Source organism: Copadichromis virginalis, linkage group LG6 (assembly GCF_057382275.1).
Source record: "Copadichromis virginalis isolate Kocher_CV1m ecotype Utaka linkage group LG6, C_Virginalis_male_GT1.1, whole genome shotgun sequence".
NCBI lineage: Eukaryota > Metazoa > Chordata > Actinopteri > Cichliformes > Cichlidae > Copadichromis > Copadichromis virginalis.
In genome coordinates, this window is record NC_140623.1 from 43,524,240 (window position 1) to 43,548,216 (window position 23,977).

General features: G+C 49.5%; 2 protein-coding genes across 5 annotated transcripts in view; both read right to left on the reverse strand.

The window, feature by feature from the left end:
- Positions 1-344: 344 nt before the first annotated feature.
- Positions 345-4,872, reverse strand: etaa1a (ETAA1 activator of ATR kinase a). The gene is made up of 6 exons (XM_085460566.1): positions 4,486-4,872; positions 3,852-3,983; positions 3,688-3,758; positions 3,482-3,594; positions 1,324-2,750; positions 345-1,212 (listed from the first exon to the last, which is right to left on the reverse strand). Exons 1-6 carry the CDS (start codon positions 4,640-4,642, stop codon positions 1,106-1,108), a joined length of 2,007 nt encoding a protein of 668 aa, XP_085316692.1. The 5' UTR covers positions 4,643-4,872; the 3' UTR covers positions 345-1,105.
- A 9,494-nt stretch (positions 4,873-14,366) lies between these two features.
- The window catches only part of meis1a (Meis homeobox 1 a), a 27,197-nt gene continuing 17,586 nt past the window's right edge, over positions 14,367-23,977 (reverse strand). The window contains exons 9-14 of one of the 4 annotated variants that reach the window (XM_085460592.1): positions 22,684-22,760; positions 18,036-18,094; positions 16,665-16,754; positions 16,247-16,361; positions 15,244-15,418; positions 14,367-15,157 (exon numbers count right to left, since the gene is read on the reverse strand). In XM_085460592.1, the coding sequence (XP_085316718.1) occupies positions 16,303-16,361; positions 16,665-16,754; positions 18,036-18,094; positions 22,684-22,760 (285 nt within the window). In that variant the 3' untranslated portion in view covers positions 14,367-15,157; positions 15,244-15,418; positions 16,247-16,302. Of the gene's footprint in view, positions 15,419-16,246; positions 16,362-16,664; positions 16,755-18,035; positions 18,095-22,683; positions 22,761-23,977 lie in introns of all 4 variants that reach the window. The other 3 variants (XM_085460590.1, XM_085460593.1, XM_085460594.1) reach the window with 3 other exon arrangements.

The window sequence follows — 23,977 nt, forward strand, 5'->3', positions numbered from 1 at the left end:
GTGCGAGAGCAGGAGGGGAAGAAAACACTATCAGCAGCACCAGAAAGGAGGAAGACAGAGTGTGGGAACACAGGACCTACACTTTCAACACCTTTATTAGACCTGGGTCCAGTGGACCCAAGCACCTTGTATGTAATGTAAATGCGTGGGGGGAGGTACAGTATGAGGTCATTGAAAATTAGTTCGGATTTATGTTCTTCAGAGAAAATAAGCCAAAGCCAATGAATTTCAGGTTGAAAATAGAATTAATTGTTTAATTTTTCTTTTGAGAAAAACTGAAAACGGGTCTCACAGACCCGAACACCATACAAGGGTTAAAAGAACAACAGCTTTACTCATTTCAGTTTATTTTGTTATTTTTATTATTTTGCACAGATTCAGATCTGAACAGAGCAGAGCTCACACAGAAACAGGAACGTTAAAAATGGACCCCAGTTTAATCTGCAGGTCAAACCTGCAGCGCACACGTCGGTCCGTCTGCGAAGGAAAATGTTTCAATAAAATGTGAACAAATGTTAAAAGCTGAAGTCGAGGGAACTAAACTCCCGGCGTTTGAAGACTCTCCGGTCGGCTTCCCCAGACAGTCTGTGGGGATTACCTCCCCTCGCGTGTCACTTCCTGCTGTTTCATAGCTGCTGGCTGTTCATCTGTCTGTTAGCATTCAGAGGTGGAGGAGGAAGCTGAGCCTCGGGCCTCCACCTGAGCATCACCTGCTCAGGTGTGAGTCCGACTTAGAGTTCAGCAGGTAGAAATGAGCCGGATGGTTTCAGTCCTCTCTGGGTCTGTGATAACGATTGTCCACACGATGTTTTCCTGCGCAGCTAAAAACACGGCGAGCGCGAGAAGCCCGGCGGCGCTGTGATGCGGCGCGAGCCTCGCGCACTGGCGTGCAGATAAGCTACATCCTTTTGAAACCTTTAGTTTTACATCGGACGCCAAAGTTCGTCAGATATTTTACTGTGAACCAAAAATACAGAAACAATTAGAAACACACACAGTGACGTCAGCTACACACCAACACAGAGACCATCAGTCACCCTCGGCGGACCAATCAGAGCAGCAGCTGCTGCCTACGTGTCCGCCAGCTTTCATCCCCGCGGGTCGGTCACGTCACATCTCGGAGGTTCTGAGCGGCCTGCAGTCGCTGCCGTCTCCTCTCCATCGCCTGCTGCTTCTTCCGCTCGATCTCCGCGGGCGAACATTTCCCCCGAACTGCAGAAAGCGAGAAATCGGTCAGAGTCACGCAAACAGCACCGAAGCCACGGAACCGCTTCACACGTACAAACACGCAGCTCACTTCACCACGACCGATAGTGCTCTTACCGTCGTCGGTCGCCGTGGACACCGGGTCGGTCGGCCTCTTGAAGGCGAATTGGTCTTTGATGGCGTGTTGCTGCGGCGCTCTCTGCAGCGCGGCGGTCCACTGCACCCGCCTGCTCTCCTGCAGACAGGCCGACTCGACCGTGGATCCTGACACCATTTTTTTTCCCGTGAACCTCAGAGTCTCGTTCACCTTTACGGCGACGCTGGAGGCAGAACCACCGGCCAATGAGCTGCCGGCTGCTTTGCCCGTACCTGTGGGGGGAGGAGCTTCTGGCTGCAGGATCCTGTCGTCCCGTCCGGTTCTGCCAGTCGGCCACAGAGCTGCGCTGTGGTTGGGAATCTGACCAATCAGAGGAGCCCGTTTTTCAGCCATGCCCTGGATCTGGCTCTCCAGGTCCTCACACATTTCACACAGCAGCTCATCGTCCGCCAGGTCGTCCCAGACCGGCTCTGACAGGAAGAAAGCGTCCAGGTCGTCATCCAGGAAGTCGCCGTCGGCGGGCGGCGCGCTGTGGAAGGAAACTCCAGCTTTCTGTGGGAAGTTTGGAGCGTTTGTAGTCTGTGATGCTGCAGCCCGGCAGGTCCCGGCAGAAGTCCTTTTTTGGTCAGACGGCGGTTTCTGCAGATCCAGCTTCACCGAGTTGGACCAACAGGTCTGCCGGGCATGCCGAGACGAAGCCCCGCCCTGCACAGCGTCTCTACCGGCGGGATTCGAGCTGTAGCCCACCTCCCGGCGTGCGTTCTGGATCCTGTCTACAGAGAAAGCAGGATTAGGCTCCAGGAGGAACGTCGCTCTCGGCCTGACGTTTTCCTTTTCCACTTTGGGTGCGGCAGACTGGCCGAGCCTGACGGCGGTATCAGCTTCCCTCTGATATCTCGCCTGGCCGGCAGGTTTCTGGGTCGAGCAGAGCTTCGGAGAAGCGAACTTCAGAGGATTTTGCGTCATCTCTAACACCAAAGAGTCATTTAGCAGGTCGTCGTCTCCCCAGTCATCCTGGAAGTCGTTGCGGGCTGACGTGCCGCTGCCGTGCAGCGTGGAAACGGCTGAAGTGGGGCCGCGTGACGAGACGGACGGTTTCCCAGAAGCCTCTCTGGGAGGTTTGACCTGTGACTGAGCTGAGGCCTGGCTCAGGTTCCCGCTCACGTACTGAGTCGGCCCATCGAAGAGGAAATCCAGATCGTCGTCCACGTGTTGATCTGGAAGAAGCTGCACGCCCGTCCCCGCCACAACGCTCGCAGCAGGCAGACGGCTTCCAGGGAGTGAGGGAGAAACTTCAATCTCAACGCCGTTCTCGAAATCCAGGATGTCCTCGGACAGGAGCTCCAGGCTCTGCTGGTGCACGTCCTCCGCCTCCTCCTCATCCTGACGAAACATGTTGAAGTCAAACTGCTTGGCGAGCTTCAGCAGGTCGTCGACGGCGTTCGGTCTGCAACAGAACGAAACGTAAGCTCACCGAGAGTCGGAACCAGACTCACATGCAGTAAATGTGCTGTGATGGACCGAGACCTGCTGACGATGTGTTCCTGTCAGGCCAACGTCAGAGCTCCTCACACCTGTGCAGCTGAACCGCCGCTGTTATCGAGGACCTCTGTAAATAACACTAAGCCTGTCGTAGCATTTGTGAGCTTAAAGATCAATAATCTGATCTGATGTGAACATGGCTCCGTCTGTAGCGGCCGTGTGCACTGGTCTCGGGCCGTGAGCAAAGCGCCGTTTCCTGATTGGTTCTGTGTTATGATCCAGTTCACAGTCACACCTTCTACCTGCAGCCAAATCATTTTAAAACTTCCTTCTTTGTGTTTTTATCTGGAGAAGCTTTGCATGAACCACCGTTCAAAATAATCCTCCTTTGTCTGAAACCGTCTCTTTTAGCTCCTGTCTCTTTAAGGCCCTTCCCAAACCCTTCTTTTGATTGGCCAACTTAAGGAAGCCTGCAGAGGGGCTTTTTTTGTATTATTACAAACCTTAAATTAACTTATTTTTATTTTTTCTCATTAAGTTTCTCTTTCATTTTGTCTCGTGTCTCTCTTTGATTTTCTACTTTCAGTAAAGAATAAAAACAGATGTAATTCCTCTTTTGGCACACCGAGTCTACATCGGCGGGGTGGAGCGTGCCGTCTGAGGCTCGTTCCCACCAGTCTCCTGAGCTGAACCCACCTCGGGGACTTCTTCTTGGGTTTGGGCAGCTGAACGTCTGGCGTGCAGGGGATGGCGGCGCTGTCTCCGATCCACTGCTGTAACGTCGGGTCCGTGTCTTCAGGTCTGCCGTGCTGCAAAGTCAGTACAGTCGATCGTTAGCTTTAACAGCAAGATGCTTTTTGCTGCGACCCGTGGCTGGTGTGTTTGTTTTGGGGGTTTCTGACCTTTGGAGCAATCCTGTTGACGATCTCCGAGATGCTCACGGCTCCGGCTGGGCGCGTTTTTCCTCTTTTACCTGCGGACAACGAGAGAATCACAGTTCAGGTGTCCAGCGTGGAACAAAGCGCATTAAACACAGACAAGAGCAGCAAATTTGACTCCGCGTTACCGCGTCTGTTTGGCGAAGGGGAGGTGGCGTCCCAGATGATGTCCTGCTGAAAGTCGGACTCGTTGTGCGGAGACTCGCCGCAGACACTTCCTGTATGTCTGAACCTGGGGATTCTGGTGGGGGTCTTAAACTCTGGACCAAAGGATGAAAATCATTTCTGTCAGCTTTGTAAACGTCTCACATTTGAAGTTTAAAGTAGCGTCTGTTAATCTGGTCCAAGGGGCAGTGATGGATACTGACACCGTTAGCGCTCTGTTAGTGTGATGGTGGAGTTTCACTGTGTGAACCTGCAGACAAAGCTTTTAATGTGGTTTTAGATACAATAACGCAAATGTTTAGGCAGAGGTTAGTTCAACAAACAACTATATTAGTTTGGTTTTTAGCCACACTGCTGCAGGCTGAGGAACTTGTTCCTAGCCGAACTGCAGAGTGTGAGCTCTCCGGGCTGTACACACGTTTTGTCACGAATCAGAAAACGATTTTTAGTGAAATGTTTCAGAAAACCTTAAATCTGCAGATATTTACATGTAGTTTGGCGTGTCGCGCTGTCCAAACAGGAGAGCGGTTGTTCGGTCACAGAAAACGGCTTCGAGGAGGTAAACCGACACTAAAGGCACAGAAAGGTGCTGCTCACCTGCCCGCTGGCTCCTCGGGGAATCCTGCTCAGATCCCAGCCTCTGTCTGGAGCTCCTGCTCAGGCGGTTTGCTCTCGGTTTAGCCGCCTGTTGCTCCTCCAGCGGGGTGCCCATCACAGCGGCCAAAGGGCCGAGTTTAAGCCGGCTTCCACTCATGGTCAGCGCCCGAGCTCCGGGTGAGAGCCGGGGCAGCCACGGTTCGTGTCGCCGGATGGCTCTTTGAGCGTCACTTTTTCAGGCTGTAAATTCGGACGCCCCGCCGAGGTTTTGAACGTCCCGCCATCTTTTCTCCTTCCCAGAGTTCCCTGCGGTGGTGCGTTCAAGAGCAACAGTGCTATGCGGAAACTGAACATTGCAGTGTTTACTTTTATTTTATGTTTGTTTTGTTTGTTTTATTTTTTTTTTACATTTTTACATAGATAGGCTTAAGTAGTATTTTAAAACTTTAAGTATTCAGATTTTAATTTGAGTGGCAGAGTTATACGTATATTTGAATTAATGCTACATTTTATTCATTATTAAAGTTAAAACATGAAAGAGTGACTTTAGACTCTTGTAGATTTATCTCTTATGTTGCGGTTATATGATATAATAACACGTTGAAATTTGACCCTGCAGTTAGTTTTTTCTTCATTCCTGGCTCGAGCAGCTCTGGAATCAGAGGTCTGGAAATGAGAGATAAAGTGACACTCATGTTTCTGAATCAGCTCTAAAGCAGCAGAGGTGAGAAGAACCACCACATCACTGCACGTTTCACAGCCTTTATTACTCCAACACCACCAGCCCTTCAGGTGCAGAGGGCTCTTCTCAGACAGGCACAGGAGCCGTACATCTTCATTAAATCAGAGTCAGATAGACTCGTGTGTGTTTTTGTCTGCAGCTGCAGCGCTCCTCCTCCTCCTCGGATCCCCCAGAGGAAGAATTAGTGCATCACCCCCTGCTGTGCTGCTCTGTGATGAATCTGAATTCAGACTCTGCATAAAACCCACCAACACACGGAGCAGCTGTGAGTCACAGCAGAGGAGGATGGAGGTTTGTTCCAGCAGCACTGATGGATCCTCCACCTCCACCCTCGGGGTCTGCTTCTGTTTGTGTATGCAACAAACAGCCATCATAAATCATCAAGTGACTAACAAACGTAAACAGAAGTTTTCACTATCACTACTAATTAATGTTATCTTGTTGTATCTCTGTTGTGGTCAGTGCGATCCTCTATGCTGTTGCATGCTGGGGCAGCAGGTTGAGAGTCACAGACGTCAACAGACTAAATAAACTGATCCATAAGGCCAGTAATGTTGTGGGGATGGAGCTGGATGGTTAGGGTGGTGTCTGAGAGGCAGATGTTGTCCAAGATAAGGACAATCATGGATAACACCTCCCATCCACTCCATGACATGCTGGCTAGTCACAGGAGCACGCGCAGTGAGAGACTGAGATTACCCATGATGCACCACTGAATGACACCACAGGCAGCGTGGAACTTTGTGTTCTTCCCAACAATAATGTCCAACTCCTCCATCTAACACACTGTAAACCCTGCAGTAGTTACAGCCTTTTACACACTCTTTTCTACTCTGGAATATTCTTGATTATTTATCCAATCACACATCTGCTTACCTGATTCTTTCGCTCGTTTCTCCTCCTGATGGCTTTGAACTGTTTTTGTCCATCTTGGTTTTCATTTTGCCCTCCAGTATGAACACAAGTCCCGCAACCCGAGGATCAGCACAACATAACCTAACACACAGTTCACAGATTCACTTTGTCTAAGGTTGATTTCTGGGATTTCACACAACCCAGGATTCAAATCATGAATACATGATGGGCTTGGATTTACAACATTATGAATGAAATGTGCTCTATTTGGAAGCAGCTGGCCCCGCCCCTTTCGACGGGTTGTGTGTGAGACTTTAAATCATCAAACTGTAAATTTTAAATTGTTATTGATCCTTTACCCCGAGTCCTAAAGTGTAGATTTATTTTCTTACTCTTCTTATATTTATTATTTGCAGTGTTGGGTAAGTTACTTTAAAATAGTAACTTAGTTACATTACTAGTTACTTCTCTCAAAAGTAACTCAGTTACTTCAAGTTACTTGTTACTTTCCCTAGTAACTAGTTACTAGGGAAAGTAACTTTGGTTTTACTCAGAATTCTCTTGTTAATGTGTTGCTTCCATAACGTTGCCAGTCTTCTAGCTTGCTTACCTGCCACAGTGCACTGTGCCACCTACCAACAGAAAGGAAAAGATAATGTGCATATTTCCACGAGAGAAATCCCACGCCTGGACCGTCATTGACTGCTGCCATGATTCTAGCCTACGTCACAGCGTCATGTGCGCCTTTTACATCCAACACAAAAACTGCAGTCGTGGTGCTTTGATTGTATTCAGAACTCAGAAATTCTGCCTTCTGAATAGGAAGATATAGGTAACACCAGACTGCAGATGAGCTGCATACAGGGCTGGACTGGGACAAAAAATCAGCCCGGGCATTTTGACTAGAGACCGGCCGCCATTATAGGAAAAATCATAAAGCCTTTGAATGAAAATAAACACTGTTGTGACAGTGATGTTCACTGTTTTGATGGTATATATGCATCAATCTATCAATCGTTTGTTGTAAGATTCAGATAATTATTTATTAAAAGCTAGAAATTTTAAATGAGAATAAGAAAGAAAAGTATTTCTTTGTGCCCCCCTCTCCCTGTTAATGCCCTACCTGCCCCCCTGGTTAAACTTTGCTAGACCCGCCCCTGCACAGTTACCAGCTGTCAGCTACTTAGAAAAGGATCCTGGTGTTATTTGTCTCTCAGAAACAGTTCATAACTTCAACTCATCCATGTCACCTAAAAGGTAAACCTGTTTCTCCATCACCTGTTCAGCTCTGATGATCCAGTAAGGACATCTCCTGGTTTCATCTTCATGTTTCCCTCTCACCAGATAACCAAACCATATCATGACCAGCAGCTTTGCAGCTGTGGCTCCAGCAAACATCAGCTGATACTAGAAATTAATATTAAATAAATTCTAACAACAGCTGATCAAACGTGCTGCTGTTGTTTAGCGCGACATCCGCTGGTTTCCTCTTTCTGGCGCAAAGTGGGCGATAAATAAACAAGAGAGAAAAGCCGATCAGCTGATCATTGATCAGTTTCATGATTGAAGTAGAAACAGGGGAGGGAGGGAGGGGGGAGGATGAGAGAAGAAGAGGCAGCTGTGCAGCAAAGACACAGAATAACTCCAGCTTTGTGTCTTTTTCATTGTAGCTGAATTACGGGACAAACTGTTCCTTTTCACCTCAACAAGAAATGCGTAATATTTTCTCTGAATACCAGACGGGACGGTTGGCAACTCTAATAACTTATGAACAAAATAAAGTTCAACATCATTAACTTCATAGCACCACCCAGCTGTATAGAAACTCCGTCATGCTAGCTAGCACGCAGTACGGAAAAGTCAGCACAACTAAAATAAACTTAATAACGCGTTACTTAATAACGCGTTAGTCCCAACACATTATTTGTTTACTTGCACTGCTGTAACTGCAGCCTCGTCGTCTCGTCTCTATATGCTGGACTGTCTGTAGCGGAGATGACAATAAAGTTTACTTTGACTTCAGCAGCGCGCAGGCGCACCGAGGGCTCTGTATCATGATGTCTGGTGTTTTCGTGTTTGTTGGTTTGTTTTTATGTTGTTTTATTTTGTGAGTTGGTTATTAGACGCTGCTCCAGCCGGTCAGAGACTCCCCCGCCGCCCCGCCCTCTCCTCCCTGTGTCGCCAGCAGCAGGCGCAGCTCGCAAACGGAGGGCGCCCTTACTCCCAGCAAAGGGGCGACAGAAAACCGATCGGTGCCTGTGACATCCCCAAAATGCGCTGGCTGATGTCGGGGCAGCATGAGTACGAGCAACTTCTTTTTGCCGCCCCCACCACGATGTCGCCCGTATCAAAAACCGCTACTGTAAATGGGATTTCATTTTAAAAAGTAATTAAATGAATTAAGGTCAATATAAAGATAAACATTTTAAATCCTGAGCTTAATCACAGTTTCAAAGAGTCCAAAATTAAAGCCTCAGCAGACTGTGAACAAACATGTTGGAGCGATATCAGCCAAATCACAGGGTGAACAGGGCTGGGCTGTACTTTCATGCAGTACCACTTTTTACCACAAGATGGTGCAACCAGTCTCTGCGAGCCTCATTCAAGCAGACAGCTCAAAGTTAAGGAGACGCTCTAATTTAGGATGAGAAGAGGAAAGTGCTGCTGAGGAAACGAGGGGACGACAGAAACATGAAAAAATTTCAACTCAGCAGCGTGTAAAACGTCGCCCTCTGGTGGAGAAAAGTTCAGCTCGTGTAATGGCCAAACGTAGCTCAGAGACTGTGAATGGTACGACTTTAGTAATAACTGTTATGAGTGAAGTTATGAGTGTCAGGTTTGTGATCACAGCAGGAGACATGAAACACAGGAAACACCAAGCATATCCAGAAAAGTGGAACCCCAGCCGGACCGAGACGAGCCGGCGCAGTGCTGGAGCTTAAGGTGAGCGCTAGGCCTCCGCCACACAAAGTTCATTTTACAGGAACACGGAGCTGCTGCTGCTCCGTCTGCTGGGACACATGCTCAGCATGAGGAAGTTAATCACACTAACGAGGATTACTTCTGAACGGTGACTCGTGCAAAGCTGCAGTCCAAGAGGTCACCTTCAAAGCTAAAATGTCTCCGTCAGGGATTATTTTGGGTGAAGCGTGTAAAAAGAGCACACTGAGTCTGAGGCTGTTTCCAGCTCGGCAGCTGTGGACGGAGGTGAAACCTGAGCGGTGGCTTGCCCGCCGCCTGGCCCGCAGCCACACTCACATATGCGCCATATTTCATGTGTGTGATTAGAAAACCCTGCTGCTGCGAAGAAAACACAGCGTTTCAATGAGCTGAGGCCGGCAGGAAGCAGCGCTCTACCTGCTTTTACCATCAGCGCGGCCTCAAAGGCTCTCTGGCCTGAGCCGGCGCTTTGAAACGTGAGCCGGGCCGCTGGCGGGGCTTTCAGAGGGCAGTGCCAGATATGCCGCTCTTTAATCTCAGCCATCGATCACTGTCTGCTTGGACCGACGCCCCCCGGCCCAGGCCTGCAGTGTCAGCGCCGACCTGAGGCGGCGTGCAGCTGTGCGGAAATGTTCTGCAGGGTCACAGTGAGCTCGATCCTGATGAAGACCTCAGAGAAAAAGGAGCTGCGAGTTTGCTCTAAAACTTTGTGGGAGATCTGCAGACCATAAAACTCTCTCATGTTAAAAAAACGGACTCGTGCTCGTTTTGGATCAAACGCGTTCGAGGCTTTGATGCAAAGAGCCGAGCTGTTCATTCTAACGGTTCAGAGACCAGAATAAACGTCTCAGCTCGGTCAGCAGAAGAGTGCAGGACGTTTCCAGAAGAGAGCCAGAGGTTATTAATAACTGATGATTCAGTGATAATCTTTGGACAGACTGATCCAAAGCTCACAGGTCTGCGAGCTGAAGGTCGGCAGGCCGACGCTCAGAGAACCTGGTGCTTCTTTAACACGACCAGCAGCTCTCAGCTGCAGGCGCAGACCTGCTGCTGGGCCTGCCGGCCGTCGCCTGTACCCTCACAGTTCAGGGTGTGGATTTATGAGTATGGATTTGGCATTTCCTGTCTGATGTGTCCACGCAAACAGAAGACGAGATTTTAGACATTCCCGGGGGCAGCGTGGAACTTTGTGTTCTTCCCAACAATAAGAAAAAGATTTCTTCATGCTTTCCTTTGAAAACTGACATCAAAATATCAAAGCGACCGCAGACAGATGCAGCTCAGCGGGCGCGATTCATGTAAAACCCAACAGAACCGGACCAGCGCCGCAGACACGACGAACCGCTCCTCTGCTGTGAGCTGACCCGGCAGAGGTCAGAGGTCGGGTTCTGTGGGTTTCGGTGTGCTCTGTAGGAGACGCTCCGGTTCCTCTTTTCTGCATGCAGATGCTGAGACAGATGTTCATACCAGACGCAGTCACCTGAGCCCTCAGCAGGTAAATCGTTCCCAGTGTTTGTAAGATGCTGTGACAGGGATGATGTTTGTGGGGTTTTCGTCATGTTTCTGTCTCCGTGTTGTCTTGTCGAGGTCTCGTGTCCCCTTCCTGTTTCGTTCCATGTCTCTCCAGGCCGTCGTGTCCTCTGTTCCTTAGTTACGTCTCCCGTTTCTGCGTCTTTATGTTTCCTGTTTCATTTTGACATTTGTGTGTGCTGCTCATTGTTCCACAGTAAACACATCCATCATACCTGGTGGTCAGAGGACAGGTGCTCCTGGTGGCTGATAACAGGGACCACCTGAGCAACGAGCACACCCTCCGTGGAGTAAAAGGCTGCTCTAAGCCACGAGACCATGACGCAGTGCAGAGTCCTGGACTCTAGGTCTGTGAGAGCTGGCTGGGCTCTGCTCTCGGGGGCCGAGACTCCCCGAGAGCAGAGCCTGAGCGTGTGCTTCCAGTTCTGCGAGCGCCAACAGAACACGAAACCAAGCAACGAGGCTTCTTTCCTCGCCGACTGACCCTGTCTCGAGGCCTCCTTTGAGCCAAAGTCTTCATGCCGAACATCCGGCGCTGCTCCAGAAACAGGGAATGTTGGACGGACCTGTGGGAAGCCCTGAGCTCGTTCTGCCTCGGCTGTAACTGGCTGACCTGAGTCAGGACATGAAAACCTGACGCCACCACATCCTCCAGCTGCGCCCTCAGACCGGAGGAGCTACGTCAGGTCACAGGGACCTGGAAACATGAATGGAAATCGAGCCGTGGGACTCGTGGAACAGACACGGTCATTGAAGGGTTCAGTCGAACTTTTGTTACCTCCATCGAAGACTGAAATACAAGAAGCTGGAGAAGGCGCCGTCGCTATGCTGTCGGTCCAAACGTCTTCCTGTTCTGCCCGAACAGTGAGAAGCAGAGGACTGTGGGTCTGACGGTGAAGAGCGTCGCGTCCTCTCCTTCTGCTTCCCTCCAGTCACTCTGAGAAACAACGTGATTCTTGTTTTGGAAAACGACAGTTTAATGAAGCGCTTTGGGAAACGTCCTGTTTCGCTCCAGTTAAGCTAAAAAGTTTAAAGTTGGCCCATAAAGTTCCAGCAGGCTCAAGAAGGAGACGTGAGGGGGGAATAAAGCCTGGAAATAAACCCAGAGGTTCATCAAAGATGGCGGCTTTCCCTCAGCGTGAACATCTCGGTATTAAAGGTGAAAACTCGAGCTCGACTGTGGTCGCTGATGTCATCCAGCTGCGTCGGGGCGGTCTGAAAAGATGACATCACCCGAGTCCAAGCGACCTCCGGCTGACTCGAAGAGCAGGTGGATCCGCCACACCCATACATAATGACTTATCCATCACCGCGTAGCCCCGCCCCTAAACCCTCACCTGCTTCCTGCTCGTCTCTGACTGTAACGGACCACAGAGCAGAACCTCAGCACAGGTGGATCTGAGCGCTTCTCTGCTCGGGGAAAAAACACTTTTTGTTCTGCGTTTTAGCGTATGTGCCGTCCCGGGACTACTTTCTTTTTAAGGATTTAAAGGTACGGTGCGTACGATTTAGTGGCTCCGCCTCCACACCCATCAGGTGGGCCTGACAGCAGACTTTGTTTAAAATGGATACTTTTATTTTATGAGTTAATCAGCAGAATTTTTAGTTACTTTTTATGAGTATTTTCAGCTGTGTCAATGACCTTTGACCTCACAGACTGCAGGATGTGTGCTCTAACTCTGAGCGCGCTCTCAGGTGAATGGTCGGTTGTCTCTAATAAGCGACTTCCTGTCCAGTCGGGGTAAACTGACCCCTCCCTCCCCACTTCCTCCCCACAGTAACCAGGATCCATGAGTTTCTGGTTCCTCTGCGAGACACTGAATACCTTCCCCCTTTTGCCCCAAACACAGAGGAACGCATTTCATCCCTCCTGAAGCAGCCGCTTAATTAAAGGCAATAAATTATCCAACTGTGAGGTCGGCTCGCTCAGAGGAGGCTGGAAGGAGGGGGGAGGGTTTTAGTGTGGGGGAGGCTGCTGAGGGAGGAAGATTCACGTCTCCTCGGACTGAAGCCCGAGGCGACTGTGTTTGGAGGAACCTTGTTAGTGCTCCGGTTCGTTCCCATCTGAGCACAGGACGTATTTATGTTTGTGTGCTCACACATACCAGAACTATAGACTGTATGTAAATGATGGTGGTAGCTGTGACATCAGTCTTTGGTGACCATATTTGGACTAAAGGTTGGCACAGTTAATGCCAGGAAGCTCTGTTATCATCCACAGACACAGATACCGGCCAATCAGTAACATCCAATCAGAATCCTACTATCTAAGTCTACACCAATCCCGGAGCTCTGCTTTCTTGGACGGTCTGTTAGTACAGTGACCTCACGGCAGCTATATGATTGGTCACATGATGTCATTAAAAGGCTCCAACAGCACAAACACGGCCCAGAGGTCCAGCTCGGGTGGAGCTAGCGCAGTCACCTCCCTGCTGACTTTGGCCGTCACCACGAACGTGAACTCTGAACTTTCTGAACATTGTCTGTCACACATCTGACATGATGCATTCACTGTCTGCTTCGTCTGTGGGAAATGTCACCGATAAACAAACCTCTCGCCGTTGTTCCCAGCTACGCTCCCAGCAGCCGTCAGCTCGTCGCGTCCCGGCTCTTCTTTGTGCATCTGACAGCGAGTCTGGATCCTCAGACGGACGCTCGACAGCTGCCAACTAATCACTCATTTCTCTTTAAAAGCAGAGATGAAGGCAGTTTCCACAATCCCCTAAGATGGCAGTCAAACATGGGCGTGCCATGGAGCCTGTCAGTCACAACTCATCTGAAGTCAAAGCTCCGCAGAGGATCCAAAGCAGATTAATGATTTTGTTTTTGTGTCAGCCGCCTTTGAAATGAGGCACATGTAGAAAACTCCCAGAGTGGGGCAGCAGATCCACGAGGGGGACAAATCTCTCCATGGCAGACGGGCCGATCTTTCCCATCAGGCCTGCTGAAGGCGTCGCCACTGAACCTCCCGGAGCGTCGATTCGAATGGAGTGACTTGAGCTGAGCGACACCCGCAAACAAGACACGAAGACTCGGAGCTTCACACTGTGACTGCAGCCAAGGAAAAGCTCCGCCTCCGGGACACCAACAGATCAACCCGAGCTCTGTGCACAGAAACCAAACAGCACAAACTTCACGTTTAATCGAGGTCAGAAGTAGTTCTACAAGGTCACAGAGGGGTGGAGCCTATCCCCATAGGGTGAAGGGCGGGGCTCACCGGCACAGCTAATCTTTCAAATATCAGGATGAGCTGTAAACACGATGAATTTTCATTTCTGGAGCCTTTTCACTTTAAAAAAATCGAGATTAAAGAGAAACGTGGAGCCAAAACGACGCAGTAGGGCCGGGACACTGAACGCTGATCTGAGACCAGTTTAAAGACAGAAACCGTGTGATGCTCGCCCGAAACACAACTTAAAACATTATAGTGAATGAAACTTGAATGAAGTCATAAATCGGGCTGATTGGAGCTTGTTGTGGACGTCTCGCTGTGATGCATTCGGATCATTAATGAACGAGTTCAGCATTAAAAACCAAACAGGGCAGAGATGAAGAACAGCAGGAAGTCAGTCGGTTTTAAACCCGGAGCCTTTGTGTCACTAGTTCCTGTTAAAATATCAATAAAGACAAAAATATTTGAGTTTCTGGAGCCAATCCCAGTGAGTCTGTGTGATTCAGGCTAAGCGTGGAGCAGCTGATGTGTTTATGCTACGACATGAACAAACGTCACAAAAGCATAAATTTGAAATTCTATTTCTTTCCACTTAAATTTAGGAAAATTAAGAATTTTAACTTGTTCAATTTAAATTCATTTATTGTGAATAAGTGATGGGGATCACCTGCAGTACCATCACAGCCCACCAGGGGGTCGCAGAGCACACTGTGGGACTGTGTGTTATGGTAGGGGTGTGAAACATAAGGCTCACTGAGGCGTCGGAGGAAGGCAGAAATTTTGGACTTTAATCTGTTTTCCTGCCGATAAAAACTCCTCGCGACACCCGAGCGATTCAGTAACACAGGAATAAATGACAGCTCCTGTTTTTGACCATCAACTGTTGAAATGTACGTTCAATGTTGTTGTTGTTGTTGTTAACAGGCGGCCTTTTACACACTCACGTTTTGAAACAAGTCTCCTTCATCATGCAGACAAACAGCTGCATGATGAGGCTGCAGGAATCACATGATCATATTTCAGGATTACATGTGCAGTTAAACATCTTTGTTTACCTGATCCACGGGAGCTGAATGTCACCTGCAGTTCAAAATACGTTTTCATTCCACCTTAAAAGAAGTCTCATTCTCAATTTATTCATTTTTTTACTTCAGTTTTTTCCCAAAGTGAATATTTGTTATTTTTTCCTCTTGGATAGAAACGTGTCACAGCTGAGCTGGACAATAAACTGAAGCGCTGACATTTTATTTCAGTGAGGCACCGAACGCAGCAGGAGTCAAAAATCAGACTCAGAAATCCACAGAATCAGTTTTATTTACGGAGAGGGAGGTCTCAGGGGGTCTATGGTCCAAAACTGTCTGTCTGCAGAGCAAACGGCTTCAGGAGTCCATCAGCGAGCGCAGAGAGGAAGCCGAGCTGCAGATCTGTCCGTTCTGGGAGATTACATCACAGGAAGTGATCAAATCCAGAAACGCGCGGTGGACAGTGTTCATCTTTGCCTTCACGATCACTGTCTTACCTCACGTTTCTCTTTTTAGTCCGTGGAGCACTCTGAGAAGGCCCGCCGAGAACAGAGGCAAGCTCAGGTGTTTCCTCATCAGGCCACGCCCACAGGGCGGAGAGCTGATGGGCAGGAGGTGAAGAGGCGTGGGGTCCCGCTCCACGCTATGGGGTCTGCAGACCTGATCAGAGTCCTGCAGAGGAAACACAGAGGGTCAAGATCAGGAGGAAGGCCCGACGTAGCCTCAGGAACCAGTGTGTGTGTGTGTGTGTGTGTGTGTGTGTGTGTGTGTGTGTGTGTGTGTGTGTGTGTTTACTATACTTGTGGGGAAAAACAGCTTTGCGGTCCCCACGAGTTTGAAGGCCACTCAAAATGTGGTTTTAGTTACAGTTAGGTCATGTTTAGGGTCAGGCATTGACTTGTGATGGTGAGGGGCCAGGAAAAGCATTATGTCAGTGAGATGTCCCCACAAGGATATAAATACACACGTGTGTGTGTGTCTCACTGACAGCTGCATCGTCAGTAAAAGCTGAGAGAAGAAAATCTCGTTGACTTCCCCCTCCCTCCCTCCTGCTTAATAATAAAAACTGCTTACAGAGTAATTGGACTCTGTGTAATCAAATAAAGAGATGAGCGCGCCTCTCGCTAACGATCAGTTCATTAGACTGAACGTGGAGCGGCTCTCAGAGGATTCATTGACCTTTAATCAGAGGGAACTGGCTTTAATTAGTGAGGAGGTGCTGAGAGGAGATGAAGCTCAGGCTGTTGGAGCCGTTCAGGATCAATCCAAAGCGAGCGACATACTGACATCGGCTGAGTGCCGCCAGCGCCGAGGCTGTGGGTGTTTCTGTCACATCTTTATAGCAGCAGATTCACTTCAAACATCCAGATTACAAGAAAGTCTAAAGATCTCTTTCAAATTAAAAGCCCCTTTAAGCAGCAAAGGGTCCACTGAAAACACTAGAACGCCTTTAATTTGAAGAGAATGCAGGAAGTGCTGGCTCTGTGTGGCGTCACTCACGGTGGTTTCCTGCGACGCCGGGCGCCTCCTCAGGCTGCAGGGTGCAGGCGGTGGTGCTACATGTAGTGCCACTGTCCCTCCACGCCCATCCCCATCCCTACACCACCCATCGGACCTGTCACACACACACACACACACACACACACACACACACACACACACACACACACACACACACACACACACACACACAGATGAAAGCACTGCCCCCTTCCTTCAGCTCCTCTGTAAATAAAAGCTTTTGAAACTATGAAATCAGCCACGACTGATCTCTGCAGCGTGACTGTAGCTTTGCATGAAGCTCAGTTCACAATAAGCCGTCCTCTCTGTGTTAAATCTAAACTTTGATTTCAATGTGCAGATTCTGCAATAATGTAACACAATCAAACCCACAGCAGCATAAGCTGTGTGTGTTTACCAGGCGGTCTGATTCCCACGGGCGTCTGACCGTCCACCATGAAGCTTCCCATTGGCTGGCCATCTGGGCCGTACGGCGGCGCTTGGCTCACTGCGGACAGAGACGACAGCTTGTTTTAATGGCGGAGGGCGCCGAGGCCGTCGGCCGGCCTGCACTGACACCGCCACAGCCTCCACTTTACACCCACACACAAAGGCGTGTTCAGGTCCACACGCAAACACCAGGAAAAATCAAGCCTATTACAGTTGTCGACATGAGAACCTGAGCGCCAATCAGGTCCATCCGTGATCTTTTTCCCGCCCATCTTCTTTAGTCTCAAAATGTTCACTTTTTTTTTTTACACCTACAGTCTGTGCAGAGTAACTCTGCATGATCCACAGTCCAAAATAATCCTCCTTTATGTGATTGACTGCCTCCCCTCAGTTCATCCATCTGAGGCCAGCTGCGTTAGCGCCTCCCCCTTTACGAGTGGCGCCCCTGGTTACAGGAAGCGTCGGGTTTGCGTCAGCGGGTCACGCTGTATCTCCTAACAGAGCAAAATAGAAGCAGATCCTGCAGCGATCCTGTGCGCAGCTAAGCGCGCTCCAATTACAGCGAGGACACGTGGAATCGGAGGTTAGCGCCTGCTTCTAATAAAAGCTGGCTTCACATGAAAGCCTCCTTCACTCTGCTGTGGGGTAAAAACACGAATCGATAGAAAACCACTGCTTCCAAATATCATACGACTGTTTTCACTCGTGCTGTATTAGGAAAAGAGGCGAAACGTAAAGGAAATGTAACATCACATCACTGCATTACGTGTTCGAATAACGTCACATCTGTTAAAGCAGCTGTGACGTTCTCGCGGTGGGGGGGGGGCCATCGGTCGGACACAAACGGAGAGGTTTTGGTCCTCGTGGTGGAATCGGCCTCGGTCGCTGAAGCTGTTTCTCACCGCCGTCTTTCAGCAGCGTCTCCAAACCTTTGTGAGGAAGTCAGCCGCGGGGTTAATGCTAAGAAAGCTCAAGGGCCAAAAGGCTAACAGGACTTTAGCTCCACTGTAGCCGGGGCTCCTATTTGTTTTAATCCCGGCTTCAAACGTTGAATGGAGTGGTCGGTCAAAGCGATTAGTGTCTTTGTCTGGAGCTAACCCCGCCGGGGTTTAGAAGCCATTCAGAGTTTAAGCCTCTCTGCTCGCTCCAACGCTCCGAGGAACCAAGCGAGACGCCGCTTTTTCAGCTCGCCTTACACGCGGAGCGAGTTCCACTGGTGTTCCAGTCCCAGTCGGGTGTTTGGAAAGCTCACGCAGACACGGTGGAAGAGCACGGATACTGGAGGAGTTTCTGATTTAATGGAAACGAAACAGCCGCTAATACACCTGTGAGACCTCACCTGCTCTGTTTGACTGATCGATCATGGGCTGAACGATCCGCCGCCTCGCGTTGATGAACCTGAAAGTCAAAGAAAAGAAGTCAGAGTTTGTTTTTAACGACAACAATAAACTCGTTACTGATAAATCGCTTCAGGTCAAGTTTAAACACCCAGCAGCTCAAACTGGCTTCACTGGAAACTCGTCCACTGGTTTAAATTTTACCGTCATTTACGTGAACATCGAGGCCCCGATGCAGGCGTGTTACAGAAGTCGGGTCCATCTGACCTGTTACTGTGCAAATAAACGGTTTAACATGATCAGCACAAATCAATCAGATCACTTCCTGGAGATTAACCAATGGGAAGCCGTCGGCGAGCACTGGCAACGTCTCCTAAATACACTCTTAAAGCCATCATCCTGGTATGCGTGACCTCCGACCCGGCACCTCCTGTGACCTCCCCAGCTACTCCAATTAGTCATTCCCCCCCATTCTGGTCTTCCTCAACTTAAAGACCTATGTAGCCCCCCGCCCCCCCAAGTAAAAGCTCTGTGGTTTCCTGCTTGATTTATGTCCTCCTACACCCTGAGCCCCGGGTGGGGAGGGACCATTTCAACAGGGGGGGGGGGGGGGGGGGGGTTTCTTTTCAGAAAAACAAAGGCCACAGCTGTCCTCTGGGGGACCGAAAAAGGTACGCGGTGGGGGGAGGGGGGGGAAGAATATTTCCAGGTCAGTCAGCCCGTTAGCACGAGGCTGCACGAGCTCATCAGGACACACGAAACAGGAAATAAACGTCACTCGCACTGCACAGCGCAGCTCGGCCGACAGCCTCAGATCACTCCGACGTCACGGCTTCATTTGGACGTTTTGGTAAATCTGGTTTTGGTCAACATCCAAAGAAAAAACGAATGATCTCCTCTCAGAAATGTTGAAACATGCTGGAAATGCAGGTATCCAGGTATCTTCTGCAGCAGGTAACACTGTGGGCGGGGCCAGTCCTCCACTTTTCATCGAGTCAGCACATGAAATAATAATCGCAGCATCAATGTAACTGTTAAAAGCACAAATTTAAAACCCTTTTCACCTTCAGTAGCAAACATCACATCCTTTCGACCTGTTGGACACGCCCGGGACTACATAACTCCACCCTCTTCCCCACCTTCCTGCCAGGCTGAGAACAAAGAACGTGTAGGTGAGGAGGAGTATGCTTAACCTTCTCGTGAACTGATTATATAATGGATCGTCATCCAGTGTCAGTGAACATTCAGGTCTGCGTGTCTTTGAGAAAAGGATCAGTGATGAAAGCTGATCTTACTGAGTCCTGCAGGGAAAAATCCTCCATCAGGAGCGAGACGGGAGAGACAGGAGGGACAAAGACGTGCTGAAAACCCGCCCCCAGCACAGAGTGAGGACCCAGGAGTTTAATGGTCCAACGGTGTGGTAGGCCTCTTACAGAGGTCACATGGTCACTCTGCATAGGTCAACTGCAGAGAAGACGTACGCTCCCACAGGAACCGCGAGCCCCATCACCACAAAGATGTCGCCGCTGGAACCGGCGCACTCAAAAACCTGCTAGGAGCCGTTTCCAAGTCTCAGACAGGAAACACCATCCACCTTCCTGCTCCTCAGACCTCCAGAACCGACCTGCCGGGGCGACTGAAAGTCTTACATCTGGGACCGCGTGCGAGGCCGTGGTCACAATCCTTCTGCAGCACTAGGCCGCCATTTTGTTTCTTGCCTCCAACACATTTAAAGCCAGAGGAAAACATCGAGACCAGAACCGGATTTCTCTGAAATAATGAAAACTTCGGGCGTAGCCTCGAAGGACGATCGGCCTCCTGACCCCCACCGCCCGGCGAGGAGGGGCAGGGAGGGGCGGGGCTCGGGCCGCTCTGTACAGTCAGTGTTTAAACAAAGCAGATCTATTAATCACCACACACACACACACACACACACACACACACTCCCCAACCGCCTGCTTGTAAAACATGTACAAGCTCCGCCCACTGAGGGAGTCATTTTGAGGTCAGCCCCCCCCACCACCAAGGGCGTATTTAAATAAACCAGTCCAGCTGTTTGCCATGAAAATGCCATTTACACCAACTGCACACCACACACCCCTCACACACACACACACACACACACACACACACACACACACACACACACACACCCCTCACACACACACACACACACACACACCCCTCACACACACACACACACACACACACACACACACACACACCCCTCACACACCCACACACACCCCTCACACACACACACACGCACACACACACACCCCTCACACACACACACCCCTCACACACACACACACACACACACACACACACACAAATCAGAGAGAAGACCCTGTTTCTATCTTTTGTTTCATAAAACACGAATACACACGCCAACCCGACGGGCTGAAACATGAAGGCCTGCAGTTCCTCTGACGACCAGCAGAGGCAGCAGTGAGCCAGCCCCACAGACTCACACCCTGTGCGGGGTGTGTACATAACTCGCCTGTGTGAGGCGTGGCCTCTCTGACTGGAGGGATGGCGACACAGGCGGAGGTGGTGGGGGCTGGTTTTGTTTTTCTACAGTAATCGGATATTTTCGACTTCCTGTTTTTGACGTGAGGATCACTGGAGCCTGGCGAGAAGACGCCCTTTTATTAAACTTAAGCTTTCACGCTCGCTGTGTCAGATTTACAGTTTTTTACAGACGCTAGGACACATTTCTCAATACTTAGGTCACTTTTGCAAAACTCTTCACACAATCCTCCTAACTGACCGTCAGCTTGGCAAAGCAGTTCATTTCACATTCAAAATGCACTACAACTACCAAAACACTTCATTCAGGTCTCAAATAAACTCATTCTTCCAGAACACTAGCAAAGGTTGACAGCCGACAAACACACTTTGTCACCCACAAAACAATGACATAAAAACACTAACAACATGTAGCATTACAGTGTTTCCTTGTGTAAAACAAGGACACATCTCTGTTTATAATTTCAATATATGTTACTGGAATGAATCAGACATCATGCAGAATTCGTTAATATTTGTTTATGTATTTTTATCTTTTTGCACTAAGTAATCCCAAAATACAAGAATTTGTATACACACCATCCACTGATACACATACAATAGTAATGCTAATCTACTCGGTCTCCTCCATTTGGCCACAGGTTCTCATCCACATCACATCTTATGTCATCAGGGCAACACACCTAGGAAAGAATCTTCTGGCTGCCAGAATTGAAGGAGTTGAACAATTGAAGGAGTAACACCTGTGTAGATGTTCATCTACAATGAGAATCAGCTGTGGCTGGTTAAACTGCATTGTTAGATTTAAAATATGTTTCAATAAAATATTGCTGTTGCATTTTGCTGTCTTATTCAGTTTTGCATTGTGTTATTGTTTTGGCCATAAGTTTAACAGTTTTGAAAACAGTATGTAAGCACATGCAAAATGTCCTGTACAAAGATTTTTGGCAGTTGTTGTGTCTGAGTGAGAAGATGATTCATGAAATTTGAGAGATGTAGTCATTGAATGCATTTTGTGCCAAAACAATGATAACTGGTCCTCAGTTTAGCCCACATAGACTTCTGTTGTGCTCACTGTGTGAGGAGTTTTGCAAACGTGACCTAAGTATTGAGAAATGTGTCCTAGCGTCTGTAAAAAACTGTAACTGTTGCCAAGGTAACGGGACCGGAGGCAGTGTGACCTCACGGCCGTGCATTTCACTCAGGACCAGCTTCCAGTCTGGATTCAGGAGACACTATCTCTACTTTTAAGATTCAAACTTTCCTTTTTGCTAAAGCATATAGTTAGGGCTGGACCAGGTGACCCTGCATCCTCCCTTAGTTATGCTGCAATAGACGTAGGCTGCCGGGGATTCCCATGATGCATTGGGTGTTTCCTTTCCAGTCACCTTTCTCACTCACTATGTATTAACAGACCTCTCTGCATTGAATCATATCTGTTATTAATCTCTGTCTCTCTTCCACAGCATGTATTTATCCTGTCTTCCTTCTCTCACCCCAACCAATCACAGCAGATGGCCCCGCCCCTTCCTGAGCCTGGTTCTGCTGGAGGTTTCTTCCTGTTAAAAGGGAGTTTTTCCTTCCCACTGTCACCAAAGGTCTTGCTCATAGGGGGTCATATGATTGTTGGGTTTTTCTCTGTATGTGTTATTGTAGGGTCGACCTTACAGTATAAAGCTCCTTGAGGCGACGGTTGTTGTGATTCGGTGCTGTGTAAATAAAACTGAAGTGAATTCACTTCCTTCTTCTCTCCTTGCATCCTTCTCCTAGCTTCCTGCGTTTGCCTTCTCTCCTCGACACCCAGACTTTTACTGTTAGTGACGAGTTTATTTGGGCACAGAGCAGCTGTGCTGGAGAAACAGACGTGGATGCGGACATTTATTCACTCTACTGGCAACATTAGCATAGGTGAGGTGCAGGTGACGCATACTCCCAGCAGAGCATCCCTCGGGTCTCCACCTCAGAGCTCCAATTAGCTCTCAAACTAAGCACCTCCATCCTCCTGAGAGTGGAGACGAGGAAACTCAGCAGGAATTCACCCCCACCCACCTCATTAGGCTCAGGGTGGGGCCAAAGGTCAGCCTTCCCATAAATACCTGCGACTGCTTGGTGACTCACCAGTTGTTGACCTGCAGGATGGTGAGGCCGGTGTCCTGAGCCAGCTGCTTCTTCTGCTCCTCCGATGGGTACGGGTGCTGCAGGGGGACAAAACACGCCAACATTAGTGCGCTGCAATTAACAAGGAAGCAGTGAGCCGATTAGAGAAGGAAGCATCCTGGGACTACTGTTAATCAGACTGTGTGTGTGTGTGTGTGTGTGTGAGAGATTTTTACTGAAACACGCTCTGATCACAGCTGATCAGCTGGATTTAAACACATGACGTCTGCAGATAAACGTATAAAAATGACAGAAAATAATCCCTCAGACGGCCGCCGGTGTTTGAGCTGCAGATCCTCTGAAGATTCAGTGACTGTTATGTAAAGTTTGAGTTTCTGTAACCTGCAGCTGCAGGTGTGGACGGTGTTTTTTCAGTTTTAATATTTCTTTTGTTTTCTATGCTGTGAGTGAAAAATGTGTCTCTGAGACGTTACGGCGTCCCGGCTGTCTGCAGCTCACCTTGTGCCAAATGTCTCAAAGCAACGTTTGTGGAAAACAGCACTTTAAATAAAGCGCCGGGGGCTCGGGTGGGGGTTCATGTAAAGTTCATGTTAACGAGGTTCAGCAGCGCCATGAACAGTAAATAATGTCTTCAGTTTGTTGGTGCGCTGACTGAAACCAGCTGCTGCCGCCCGGCCCCACAGAGCAGCACCTCCACTAACACCACCCTCGGTCCAGTCTGCAGACACCCAGATGTGCAGACCAGCAGGGACAGCACGCTCAGTTCCAGGTTAGACTCATAGTGATGGAGCCCCACACTGTCACTGACTTTCACCAGTCGACACTTCTGTAAAGCCGGACTTTCATCCAGAGAGGAGGCCGACTGAGTGACAGGCAGGTTTGTAGCAGAGTCAGAGCTTTGCAGGACTCTGCGGGACTCTGTGGGACTCTGTGGGACTCTGTGGGACTCTGCGGGGCTCTGTGGGGCTCTGCGGGGCTCTGCGGGGCTCTGCGGGACTCTGTGGGGCTCTGTGGGGCTCTGCGGGGCTCTGTGGGACTCTGTGGGGCTCTGCGGGGCTCTGCGGGGCTCTGTGGGGCTCTGCGGGACTCTGTGGGGCTCTGTGGGACTCTGCGGGACTCTGTGGGGCTCTGTGGGGCTCTGCGGGACTCTGTGGGGCTCTGTGGGGCTCTGCGGGGCTCTGCGGGACTCTGCGGGGCTCTGCGGGACTCTGTGGGACTCTGTGGGGCTCTGCGGGGCTCTGTGGGGCTCTGCGGGACTCTGCGGGACTCTGTGGGGCTCTGTGGGGCTCTGTGG